Source organism: Manis pentadactyla, chromosome 16 (assembly GCF_030020395.1).
Source record: "Manis pentadactyla isolate mManPen7 chromosome 16, mManPen7.hap1, whole genome shotgun sequence".
NCBI classification, from domain to species: domain Eukaryota; kingdom Metazoa; phylum Chordata; class Mammalia; order Pholidota; family Manidae; genus Manis; species Manis pentadactyla.
In genome coordinates, this window is record NC_080034.1 from 67,019,376 (window position 1) to 67,033,566 (window position 14,191).

General features: G+C 37.6%; 1 protein-coding gene across 3 annotated transcripts in view; it reads right to left on the minus strand.

The window, feature by feature from the left end:
- Positions 1 to 14,191, minus strand: part of EXOC2 (exocyst complex component 2) — a 229,325-nt gene that overhangs the window by 103,592 nt on the left and 111,542 nt on the right. For all 3 annotated transcript variants that reach the window (XM_036888667.2, XM_036888666.2, XM_057494016.1), the window contains exons 8-11: positions 12,847 to 12,992; positions 12,635 to 12,716; positions 11,752 to 11,854; positions 6,907 to 7,025 (exon numbers count right to left, since the gene is read on the minus strand). In XM_036888667.2, the coding sequence (XP_036744562.2) occupies positions 6,907 to 7,025; positions 11,752 to 11,854; positions 12,635 to 12,716; positions 12,847 to 12,992 (450 nt within the window). The remainder of the gene's footprint in view (positions 1 to 6,906; positions 7,026 to 11,751; positions 11,855 to 12,634; positions 12,717 to 12,846; positions 12,993 to 14,191) is intronic.

The window sequence follows — 14,191 nt, forward strand, 5'->3', positions numbered from 1 at the left end:
TAGTTTTGTTAACTGTGAGTATAGACTGCTGATATGGGATTGTTCTTCTTTCGTGAGGTAGGCTTATATTGCAATATATTTCCCTCTTAGCACGGCCTTCGCTGCTTCCCACAGATTTTGCGGTGTTGAATTATGTTGTCATTAGTCTCCATATATTGCTTGATCTCTGTGTTTATTTTGTCATTGATCCATTGGTTATTTAGGAGCATGTTGTGAAGCCTCCATGTATTTGTGGGATTTTTTATTTTCTTTGTGCAATTTATTTCTAGTTTCATACCTCTGTGGTCTGAGAAGCGGGTTGGTACAATTTCAATCTTTTTGAATTTACCGAAGCTCTTTTTGTGGCCTAGTATATAATCTATTCTTGAAAATGTTCCATGTACATTTTAGAAGAATGTGTATTATGCTGCTTTTGGGTGTAGAGTTCTGTAGATGTCTGTTAGATCCACCTGTTCTAATGTGTTGTTCTGTGCCTCTGTCTCCTTACTCATTTTCTGTCTGGTCGATCTGTCCATTGGAGTGAATGGAGTGTTGAAGTCTCCTAGAATGAATGCATTGCATTCTATTTCCCCTTTTAATTCAGTTAGTATTTGTTTCACATATGTTAGGTGCTCTTGTGTTGGGTGCATAGATATTTATAATGGTTATATCTTCTTGTTGCATTGACCCCTTTATCATTATGTAATGTCCTTCTTTGTCTCTTGTGACTTTCTTTGTTTTGAAGTCTATTTTGTCTGATACAAGTACTGCAACTCCTGCTTTTTTCTCCCTATTAGTTGCATGAAATATCTTTTTCCATACCTTCACTTTTAGTCTGTGTATGTCTTTGGGTTTAAAGTGAGTCTCTTGTAGGCAGCATGTAGATGGGTCTCGTTTTTTTATGCATTCAGTGACTCTATGTCTTTTGATTGGTGCATTCAGTCCATTTACATTTAGGGTGATTATCAATTAGTATGTACTTATTGCCATTGCAGGCTTTAGATTCGTGGTTACCAAAGGTTCAAGGTTAACTTCCTTACTATCTAAGAGTCTAACTTTACTCATTTACTATGCTATTACAAACAAAATCTAAAGGTTCTTTTTTTTCTCCTCTTTTTTCTTCCTCCTCCAACATTAGGTACCATATTCTGTACTCTTTGTCTATCCCTTGATTGACTTTCAGGGTAGTTGATTTAATTTTGCATTTGCTTAGTAATTAGCTGTTCTACTTTCTTTACTGTGGTTTTATTACCTCTGGTGACAGCTATTAAACCTTAGGAACACTTCCATCTATAGCAGTCCCTCCAAAATACAGTGCAGACATGGTTTGTGGGAGGTAAATTCTCTCAGCTTTTGCTTATCTGGAAATTGTTTAATCCCTCCTTTAAGTTTAAATGATAATCTTGCCGGATAAAGTAATCTTGGTTCCAGGCCCTTCTGCTTCATTGTATTAAATACATCATGCCACTCCCTGCTGGCCTGAGAAGTCTGATGATAGCCTGATGGGCTTTCCTTTGTATGTGATCTTATTTCTCTCTCTAGCATCTTTTAATAGTCTGTCCTTATCCTTGATCTTTGCCATTTTAATTATTATATGTGTTGGTGTTGTCTTCCTTGGGTCCCTTGTGTTGGAAGATCTGTGCACTTCCGTGGTCTGAGAAATTATGTCCTTCCCCAGATTGGGGAAGTTTTCAGGACTTACCTCCTCAAAGACACTTTCTATCCTTTTTTCTCTCTCTTCTTCTTCTGGTACCCATATAATATGAATATTATTCCATTTGGATTGGTCAAACAGTTCTCTCAATATTCTTTCATTCTTAGAGATCCTTTTTTCTGTCTGTGCTTCAGCATATTTGTATTCTTCTCTAATTTCTATGTCGTTTATCATCTCCTCTACCATATCTAATCTGTTTTTAAAACTGTCCATTGCATGTTTCATTTCTCATACTGTGTTCCATAATGATTGGATCTCCACCTGGAATTCATTCCTGAGTACTTGAATATTTTTCTGTACTCCATGAGCATGTTTATTATTTTTATTTTGAAATGTCTTTCAGGAAGATTCATGAGATCAGTTTCATTTGACTTTTTCTGGTGTATGTATGATTTTGCTTTGAACCAGGTCCCTTTGACATTTTTTATTTGTATGTGGTGCCCTGTAGTGCCAAGAAGCTCCACATCTGGAGCTGCTCAGCCCCTGAAGCAATGTTGGGGGTCGCAGGGGAGTGGTATTGGTGTCTGGGGGGAGGAAAGAGCTGTTTCCTGCTTCCCAGCTGCTATGCCTGTCTCCACTGCCAGAACCAGTGGGCTGAGAACACAGGTATAAGCCTCTATGCTTTGCATTTGTAGCTGCTGTAGGTGGGGCTTCCCTCTGGCTGGCTTGACACCAGGGCAGGGGCTGCCCCTTTGTGAGCCAGGTGTAGGCTGGCTGGGAGGAAGGTACAGCAGGCTGCGTATCACGGATGGGGGGCCTTGGAACTGTGTAGTCAGCCAGAGGGCTGGAGTGCCTAAAGATCGTGAAAGCTCCCAACCTGCTGGGCAGAGTGCACCCAGACAATTTTTTCTACCTGTCCTTTCTCCTGAGCAGTAAGCTCTGTGCAGTCCTTACCCCTTTAACAGCCCTCTGGCCTTGAGGAAGTCTCTCAGACTGCCCACATTTCTTTTGTCCCAGAGCAGCTGGATATGGATCCATTTTCCATAAGCAGCTGGAATTGCAGTCTCTCTAGGTATTCTGCCTGTCTTAGCTCTCCAACCCCCGTAATCATGAGAGCACCATGCAATGTAGGTTTGTGCTCCTACAGCAGATCTGCAGAGCTGGGTGTTCAGCAGTCCCAGGCCTCCACGCCCTCCCTGCTTGTTCCTCTTCCTCCCGCCAGTTGAGCTGGGGTGGCGGAAGGGCTTGGGTCCCGCTGGGTCATGGCTTTTGTACGTTATCCTGTTCTGTGAGGCCTGTTCTTTTCTCCACTTGTATGCAATCTGATGCAGCCTTCTTTCCTGTTGCTCTTTCAGGATTAGTTGTATTAATTATATTTTCGTATTATATGCAGTTTTAGGAGGAGGCCTCTATCTCACCTCTCACATTGCCACCTTTAATCTTTGGCCTTTTCTTATAAGAACCTCAAAAGTATCTTTATTTTTGAAAATTACGTACCAAAAGAATTACGGATGAAATGATTGACTTACCTCAAAAATAATTTTGGGTGAGTGAGGGGAAGAGACAAGTAAGGGCATAGATAAATAAAATAAGATTGGCATAAGTTGAAAGCTACTGAAAAACTAGGGTAAGTACATGTGAGGTTATTATATTATCCTTTCTACTTTTAAGTATGTTTGGAATTCTCCAAATAAAATCATAAAAACCCCTTCTGATATGAGCTCAAAAGAACATGCCAATCTTGCAATTAAAAGGCTCTTATATGTTAGGATTATCTATGGTGTTTATAGTAGTAGTATTTCTGACAATGAAAGAAGGCACAGTTAAGCATGTTCTTCTGATGTCAAAGGAGAATAAAATATAACCTATAAACATCTGACTCACGAATTTAGGAAATTTACATTATACTGTCATGAAGTAAGTTCAAAGAGGTGTAAATTGTTTACTCCCTAATAAAAAAGCCCTACTTATGAAAATAACTTTCAGTAAAGCTCATCATTAACAAATGGATTCATTAAATGTGTATTTTTAAAATTATTTCTCAAATGATGAGCAAGTTCCGCAACATGCTTAGAGTGGATAAGAAAGACAGGGCTCCAATTACACATGATCTTGGCATTTTCTTTTTCAGAAATGCTGCCTTTAAGAAGTTGTGGATTAATATGTATAGCAAAATGTTACATCCAGATGACAGGGAAGGAATCCATCAGGTAGAGGTGTATCTCTGTTTATCTGCAAGGAAGATTCAGACCTTTGACAATGGAATAGTGGCTATCAGATATTTCAGGTATGGATGTAACAATAATATCTATAAAATTTCCTGGAATTTTTCCAATTTCAAATAGTCTATATGTTGTCTTCATAAATTACATACACATCCCAGAAATTCAAATATTTTCATAACTAAATTCCATAGTCAGATTGTTCCTTATGAACAGTAAGTAGGAAAATCCTTTGTCAGACCATGTAGAATGTTTGTATCTAGAGAATATCATCACTGCAATAATTGGCCTCGTTAGTGCAGGGGAATGGGGTAGCACTCACTGAGCACCTACTAGCATATGGCCTACTTCTCCTTGCCTCTCTATCCAGACAATTGATACTTGTCATTTAGGTACAGTGGAAATACCATCCTCCTCTAGGAAACTTCCTTTGGCCTCTCCCTCCCTAGCCTGGAAGAGATTTCTGTATTCCCCACTTCATAACATTTTTCACGACTATACTTAGTGATAAATAAATGCTAATATGATTTAAAAAAAAATATGTCAAGAGAGGTCAGAGACCATGCTGGTTTTGCTCACAACCTACTTGCAGTCTCTGGCACAGCATCTAGCTCACTGTCACTAACAGTGGCTGTACCCAAATCACCCAGAAGCTTTAAAAAATACTGACGCTTGGACTCCACTGCTAGCGAGTCTAATATAATCGGTAGGAATAAGGTGGAGCCAGGAATTCAGTCTTTACAAATATGCAGGGAATTCTGACGGGCAGTCAAGGATAAGAGTCCTGCCTAACAGAGTAGACTGAGTAAACAAATATGTAAGGCTCTCTAAATACCCACCAGAGACTACTGACTATGTGTATTATTTGATGTCATTTTTACTTGTTAAAACTATAATTAATGACATTAGTAGGAATTTTGATGTAGCATCAATAAAGAGATAATTGAAGTTTCCTAAGTAACAAGAACAGAAAAGGACAGAATCACCTGAAAAAGTACTCACATCCAAGCCAACTACTTCATGACAAATCTGTTATAAATAAGTAATTGTGACCTCTCCACTGTGTACTACCTTCTATGCCCACTGTTCTCATGTTTACTTATTCCTCCTGGAAACCTTGTAAATATCACTATGCCTTATTTTGTATGGTCTACTTGGCATCTCAGGCCACTGAAACTGCATTTGCCAAGATCACCAACCATAGCCTCAGTGCTAAATCCAAAGGACACCTCTCTCTCTCTTATTATCCATCTTAAATCGCTTGCCAACCACTCCTCTCTTCTTTGGTTTGGTGACATTATACCGTCCTGTCCCCCTCCTAGCCCCCTCCAACCCCTTCTTCTTTGCAGGCTTCCCTTTCACCAGCCCTGTAAATATTGCTCCTCATGATTTTGTCTGAAGTTTCCTTCTGTTTCCATCTTCTTGCATGAATGCATCAACTCCCAGGGACCATCTATATGCATGCAGACCATATCCAAATCTCTTGCTCTTTAAATCCGACTACCTAGTAGACATCTCCACTTGCATGGCAAACAACTCAAAGTCAACCTGTCCAAACAGAAAGGGGAAAAATCATTTTTCTCCTCCATGTTCCCTAATCAATGGTGCCATCAACCTAACTAGCTGCCACAGTCAGACATCTGGGAATCACCCCTGGGCCCTTTCTCCTCCTCATTCTTCAATCACAAAATCCTATCATTTCCAGTTTGGGAACAGCTCTCAAATCTACCTCCTTCTGCACATACACTCCCTCCAGGCCAGGGGAGATATCTGAATAGCCACAGCAGCCTCCCGATGGCCTCACTGTTCTGTCCTGCTTCCTCTCATCCATTCACCACATGGAAACCAGAGCTGTCTTTTAAATATTGTCTCATCAGGTCTTTTCCTGCTTTAAACCCTTAATTGTTCCCTCAGTGTCCTCTGGATTAAGTGCAAGCCCCTTGAACAGACTAATGAAGTCCATCCAGGACCAGGTACCACCTAATTCTGGCTTCAATCCTGGCCACTTTGATTGCACGTTACACTCTAGCCACAATGAATTCTGCACCCTTCTCTTGCTAGAAGCCCTGTGCACACTCTCTCTTTCTGGAATGGTCTTTACTCTTTCTTCTCCCCCTCCTCTATTTCAACCAGCCAGCACATACATTCTTCAGATCTTGGAATGTCAATTTTGTGACCTCAGAACTCTGGATTGGATGCTAACAGTGCTAGCATGGCACTTGGATACTGTACCTTACTGGCTACTTTCCTAGTCCATCTCCCCTACTATTTTGTTAAGCCTTGTTGAGCTAGGCCCCATCTGCCAATACTGACCACTGTATCCTTAGCACCCAATAGCAGCTGGCACAGTGCAGACATTCAGTATCTGTGGGATGATAGAATTATACAAATAAAAGTTTATAAACCTGCATGTGAATGTAGCTGTGACCTCTTCCTTCAAATTGACCTCAGGATCTTTGCAAAGGTGGTTCCTGTCTTTAGGCTGGAGTGGGCCAGCAGGCTCCTTCTCATCCTTCCAGTGCTTTCCCAACACAGAGCCTTTTCTAAGATGCCTTTGCAAACCAGCTACCAAAAGCATTCTCCTCCCTCAGAATACTGTTACCTTTCTTTGTATCATCTGTCACAACTTTTTATTTGGTTAGTTAAGTGTTTACCTTTGTGAGGGCAGGGACCATGTCTATTTCACTCACCACTCTCTCTCTGTACGTGGTACAGGGCCTGGTACGTAGCAGGGCCCAGCATGTGCTAGATGAAATGATGAGTAATACTAGCATTAGCAAGGACTGACACCCTTTCTACAACACCATGTTGTTTCCCACAGAAGTTTAACTATTCGAGCCAAACCTTTTGTCAATACTGCCGGTCAAACATTAAAAGCAGGAACAGTTAAAGAGTTTTCTCCCTTCCCTGTTCTGTAATTCACTCTTGTATAATGCTAAACAGGAGAAAACAAATAAACAGGTACAGATATCAAGAAAATTAACTAATCATTCCCTTAACCATTAAGCATTTCCAAACAATGTCATCATGCCCTGGAAGAGCCCGCCTTGCCTCTCAGGTCCTGCACGTAGCCCTCCTTGCAGCTGTGCATGAGCTGAAGGATCCACCTGTGCTGGGCTCCAATACACTGCCAGGCAGGGTCTCCTGGAGCATGAAGGTCCGACAGGTACCTGAAAAAGCAAGGCCAAAGCTGACCAAGCGGGCTTTCTCTGTGCACAGGTCAAAAGGAAAACTATCATATTTTTAAATCATTACTTTTTTAAGAAAACTAAAATTTTATCAGTTCAAAAAGTACTTGTCAGTATCGTCATTAAGATGTAGTTCTAAAAGAAATACACTCAGATTTCTTTTCATGCACTTAACAATGAGACTACATTTTTTAAAAATTAGGGTTTTTTATGGACAACCAAGACAAATGCAACTTGTAATGATCCTATATACTCAGTGAGAACTTACCTTTCTATTTATATGTAGTTCACAGAATGTTTCTACTTAGTTCTCAGTCATTACGGGTAACACAGGTGGGAGCCAACAGAGTCATTTCATATTTGATGAATATTTTTCTAATTTCAGTTTTTTTTTTTTTCTTTCTGGTCTGAAATATGGCCACTAGATGGCAATGTGACACTATTTTCTAACAATCTAAATGAGGACAATTGAGGCCTTATTATACGAAGAGATTTGGTGACAAGAAGCACTTACCTTAAAGTCTAAATTCATGACTGTTTGAGAAAATATTTATCTAGAAAGTATTGTATATAAAGGCATTTTTCTTGGTTTTTAAATAGTACTTGAAATATTTCAAGTCTTCCTTGTACATAAAATATCCAAACCCAGATAGACAATTGAAACAGATTTCAGAGGAAAACTATGCCAAAAATTATTCAGGAGATTTGGCCCTCAGTCCTCACAAAATGAATATACCATAGTCCCTGCCATCCACAGGGTATATGTTCCAAGACCTTTAGTGGATGCCTGGATCCACAGATGGTACCAAATCCTACATATACTGTTTAATCCTATTAGTACTATGATAGTTTAATTTATAAATGAGGCACAGTAAGTGATTAATAATAACTAATAATAAAATAGAGCAACCATAACAATATAATGTGATGAAAGTAAAAATGGTCTCTCTCTCAAAATTTCTTTTTGTACTGCACTCAACCTTCTTTTTGTGATGACGTGAGGTGATAAAATGCCTACTTGATGAGATGAAACGAGATGGATGACAGGCACTGTGACAGTGTTAGGCTACTATTGACCTGATGGCAGCTGCCCACAGGTAACTGAAAGGACAGAAAGCAAAACTGTGGAGGACTTTAAGTTAAATCTAATTAAAACAACTCCAAAAGCTGAATTTACTCTCTTAAAATTATTCTTAAACCATAAGAGGTTTGTTGCCTTGGGCTAAAGATTTTTGGTTAATGATAAATTAATGGTTACAAGCTGTGGCCTCTAGCCAAGTCTTACTCATTCAGGGATACACCTGATGCCTCCCTGAAGCTTCTGCAGTCCTGAGGTATTTCCTGACTCACAAGACATCTCAACTAGCAGCTAATTAGAGAAGAAACATTTAGTAACAAACTATCAATAAGTGAAATGTTGAGGAGAAATCTGAAGTCACATTATCCACCCTGACCTTCACAGGCTATGGGAGACACGCCTGATTCTAAGGAGAGCTGGTCATTTGCTCATCCTGCAAGGGGCCCTTAAACAGCACGGCTCACACTGCACAGGGCTTCCCAAGACAGCCCTCAGAGCTGGCCCTTCTCTTTCTGCTTGAGACCATCTACCTATAAGGCTGCAAATAGTCTGTGGCTGTGTTGAGAAAGGGACAAATCAACAGCATCCCAAGAACAAAACCATAATCTAACAAACAGCACATAACTTGGCATTAAGAACTCATTTCAAAGCTCTCAAAGCCCAGTCTGATTCTTCCTTTGACACCAGGCTTTCCTCTCCTATCGTCTGGAATATAAATGACAAATAGTACATTGTGTCATTTCTTTCCAAAAAACATGACTTATGATTGTATTAATCTTTGCAATCTTCTTAGACAGGTTTGTCTGCTTCCAAATATTTCTCCAACACTCTCACTCATAAAACATCCTCAGACACGATGTTAGTGGTAAATATATAGGAATATTCTTTTAGGAAAACTGTTTCCTTTTAGTTTTAAACTAGTGAGTAGGAACATAGGTGGTCCATTACAGGGGCCCTTTCTTGAGCAGTACAGCAAGAGAAATCAATAAACTTTTTTGTTTAGTAACTTTAAAAACTTCAAGGCTTAAATTAGTATGCTGACTAGGGCTTGCAAAATTTAATACTAACTCTTTTTCTATCATCTTATTAATGGGTATTATATTAAAAGAGGTTTCTAAAGAAATATTAATTTATTCTCTCAGAAATTCTACATTGTTTCAGTTTAAAAGTACAACCTGTGCTAGGCTTTTCCATACTTAAATGACTTAATCCAACAAATTTCTCCTTTTCTTTTAGCATGTAGCTAAAATCAGTAGTTTCATTTCAAAGATCTTTGTTTAGAATATGATACATGTTATTGCTATTTCCTTTAAAACTGTATCAAAGAACTCTTTTTAAAAAGACTTTTTTAGAGGGAAAAGGTAGAGAATGTTAAATATAATGAGCACAGGCTCAGTATTTTAAAATTTAAGCTTGTAGCCATATTCTGCCATGACTTTTAACAACTACCAAAAACATGGAAAAGCAGCATATGGAGCTTTGCCTCTTGCTAAAGCTGCTGGCACCAACACAGAATAAGGAGTGAAAAATCAGCAAGTTGTCAATTAGATGAAATAGTGAACAAAAGTGAGACAGTATGGTGGTCTTTCACTTATTCCATGCATAACTTTTTATGTAAGAGAATGAAGAGAGATGTATCTTTGTTGGTGATAAAACCATCTCTAGCCCCACTTGGTGTTCACAATACCTATCATAGATTCCAAAGTCCTTGACCTGGTTGTGATGTTACTTTTCCTATTTATTAATAAATAAAAACTCAATTTAAGGATAGCAAAATTGCTGTGTCTTCTGAAAACATCACAAATAAAATGATTACAAAATTCATAAACTACTTGACATTCTTGTTCTCTTCACTTTAAAATGCAAGACAAAAGCATTTAAATATGCCACTTAAAAGAATCTTTTTTAACATCTACCACCTTTTAAATGATACCCCATAGGTTACCTAGTCATAGGAACTACAAATTAGTTATCTGAATAAATGTTAATTCACTACATAAAGAAATCATACTCTCAATAAGGTTTAACATATTACGATCAGCAAATTTAATAGAAAAACTATAAACAGCTAAATAAATGCAAAACACAATTAGCAAAGCAGCATAACAGAACACAGACAGCAAGATGCTAATCCGCTGTGTATCCTGAACAAGGCGACTACCCTCCCTAGAACTGTTTCTTTGTATGTTAAAAAAAAAAAGAAAGAAGCAGTTGGTTAACTAACATGGAGTTTATTTCCAGCTTTAAATTTCTATGATTCTACAAGGCAGAAAAATCCCCCAAATACATTCTTTCCTATGGAGGCAGCTTAAAGGAAAGGAAAGATAGGCTTTGAAACCAAACAGGAGTCTTCCTCTTCGCTGTGTGCACTGACCAAGCCAGCAAGTCTGAGGCTCAGTTTCCTCACCTGTAAAACAGGTATAACACACAAGTCCCTGCACTGCAACTGTGAGGATTAGAAACAATACACATAGCACATCTGGCATGAGGCCTGGGAGCCTTGCAGGTGACCTTTGGTAGTGGCAGCAATCAGTTTCACTGTTCTCCACCCCCTTGCCAAAGTCTCCTCTCCGAATGTCCTCTTTGGTAACACGAGTGCTGACAATGACAGCAGCCCAGGCTCCTTCTGTGCTCCTGCATCACTAGGAACGCAGGGCATCCCCTCCACAACCGCAAGCATGGCAGCTGTAGGCCAGACCCTCTTTCAATTCCTGGAAATTATGTTCAATGGTCACAGGGTGATGACAGCCAAATGCATAAATATATGTAGTCTATTATTACTTTATAACTACTGACTATTCAATAAACCCCACTTATTAAAGAGGGAAGGAAGGCATTAAGCTTGGAAAATAACAGCCTACTCTGAGGAGAGAGGCCATATTCAAAATATGCCAGCAGAAAATAGTATTTTTAAATTGTAAATATAAAAAGCTTACAATTTATATGCTTTAAAAATTTTGAAATCCTGATATACACATTATATACATATGTAATTTATTGACTACTTATAATGTGTCAAGTGTTATATCAAACCTTAACTATTTTCTTGATTATCTTTGCAACTACCCTGAGATGTAGATTGTGGTGTTATGTCATTTCACAGGTGAAGAAACTGAAAAGAGAACTCAAGTCAGTCACCCAAAGTGAACGGCTAGTTCCCACACTGCTTCCTGTCATACCCTGGGATGTCCATTACTTTTAAAAGCACTACTATTTTTTAAAAGTCTTCCCACTTCCCTTTCAAGACTAAAACCTTCCAGAATTTTCTCTACTGTTGAGCCATGGCATGAATTTCCCACCCCATGTGTGGCAGTGTTGTGCTCTAAGCCTGTGGGTGCCCCCAAGGTGCCTCAGCCACCCCATCCCTTGAGGTTAGATGGGCAGGAGGAAGGAGTGACAAAGCAATGAGGCTACTTTTCTTTTCCCCACATGGGCAGGATTTTTCTTGGCCTTAAAAACTGAGTACTCCCCAACTTATTACTTATCAAAAGAATTTTGAAGTCATATAACAGTTGCCCCTAAAATTCTGCATTTCATCACTTTCCTCATTTATGCCAAATTAGCAGAAGAGTTAGACAACGTATTCAGTACAATATATGTCATGTGTCAAACTTCCTGCAGAAGGTTTACCTTATATAACGTTTTTGATCATGTAAGGTTGATGGTGTCTCAAGCAATTTATCCAGAAGTAATTCTCGTAAAGCTCCAATCCGTGTTTCTACTTCAGCATAATCTATGAGAAAAGGAAAGAATATACGTAAGATTTACAAAATGGAAACTGAAAATCAAATTATAGAGGGCAGAACAGTGGTTGCCTTGGGGGCAGAGGTGCTGACTGAGAAGAGGCACAGGGAACTTTCTGGAGTGATGAAAATATTTTATCTAAGGTATGGGTTACATGGGTGTATGCATTTGTCAGACTCACTGACCTATCACATATAAGATCTGTGCACTTCACTGCATGCAAATTTTCACAGTAAAAAAATAAAATTAAGTTTTCTGAGTCCTTATGAATTTCATTTACAAATTTAATAAAGCCCTGGGATATTTCTCCTAGCTGATAAACCATTATCATAGGGCAACTTAGGTTCATCTTATTTCCTGTAACTGGTATTAGAGATAATTTCAAAAGTTGTTAGTTTACTTTGTAGTAGGGTTAGAATTCATAAATATATTGGTCTTTCTGAAGAGGGAAGATTAAAATGTAGGTTTCCATCTCTATAAAATATCTGTAATTGATTCTTTCCAGTAAAAAAGATATTTTAGTAGCATAATGGTTAACAAGTGGCAAAGTATGTCCAAGATTAACCTACCCTATTGTCATGGTTGTTCATTTTCACTACATCTTAGTAAGAAAAGCCATAATGCTATTTTTGAAGTAATTGTTTTACATTTTAAAAAGAGCACCATATAAACAAAAACTAAAATGCATGTAATATTCTTTGCAGAACACATTCCATGTTCTTCCTGTAAAAGGACAGTAGAAGATCTAAAAGTAATAAACAATTCTTACATTTCTTGAAAACTTGCACCTCTGTTTTCCCAAAAAGTGACTTGGCCTTTTCATAATCATTAATAACCACATCATAATCACCCTTTAAAATAAAGAAACATTTTGGAGACTGTCAGTAAAGTATAATAAAGACATTTGATTAAGATAAAAAACATCTTAACTCTTAAAATTTATGACTTCTACAACCATAGGCACATAAATACTTACTTTACCTTTTGAATATTCCTTTCAATATTCAGAGGAAGGTTGAAAAGAAATTTAAATCGCTGAAGCACGTTGAGTGCATTTCTAGTGGAATCTGCCTTGTCTTTTCGACCTAATACTTCTTGAAATAATGTGTCCGCGGTATTACTTGCTCCTATTTTAAAAGGACAAAAAGAAACTTAGATCAAAACTGATTTTAATAAGAAATTGTATAACTAGGCAAAAGAAACAAAATTTTAAATTGCTATTGTAGCTTTACATTAAAATTCAACAGACTATTTTGAAAGTTCAATGTATGGAAATCTTTCATGGTTTGCTAAAATTACAATTTCCATTTTGCCTGATAAGTCTTTTCATATATTAAGAATATCCAATTAAAAACAGCCCTATTTACCAGGCCCAAGTAAATTTTCTAATGCAAACATATTTATTTTAGCTCTTTTTAAAATTTTGTAGCAATTATGGGCCCTTAGATTATGTCATTAATTCAGACAATAGGTTAAAACACATATACACATAAGTAGTACATGCAAATACATTAAATTTCCTGGATTCAGTATCAATATATATGTTAATAAATAAAATAAGAAAATACTTCTCAGAAAAGTGATTCAAAAGAAGTATTTTAGAACTAATGTTGTTTCTTGGTAAAATTCTCTCTACGTAGGATGCACAAAATATTACATAAGCAATTTAAAAAGACAAAGTTTAACATTAATATTTCTTAAATCAGCTAATTCTTATAGAACTATACACAAACTAGATATTTTATATGTGTGTGTATACACTTTTAACCTACAGATTTCAAACTATATAAACCACTGTAATGAAAATAATTGCCTTTTCTAGAGCAAAATTAACTGTAAAAAAACAGTTCAACTTTTTCAACTTGTGATTTTTAATTAGCCACAAGGAAAGGGGAGAGAAAGGATAAACTGTTTTTGGCTGTTTGATCACTGCTCATAAAAAGTTCCTACATTATCTGGTCTAGTGACTATACTTTAAGCAAAGATGAAAAAATTACCTCAGTCTCACTGGGTGGCTTGCATGCCATTTTCTCTAGTCCACACTGTGGGTGGCCCGATCCTGTTAAAAGTCGTCTTTGTAACATAATTGTTTTATCTAAATAATGTTGAAATTCTGTTGAAATTTTAAAAGCCTGATACAAAAACTTTGTTTTGTTAAGCCAGCTCCTTCTCACTATGTTCTTTAATGTAGAACACTAAATTTCTACTGCAACATGAGAAAAAATATATTCCCTTCATGCCACCAAACCACATAATGGTGGCTAAATGAATATGTGAAATCTAATTAGGATTAACACTTTTTTTCTTCTAAGAAAATTTTTATTAA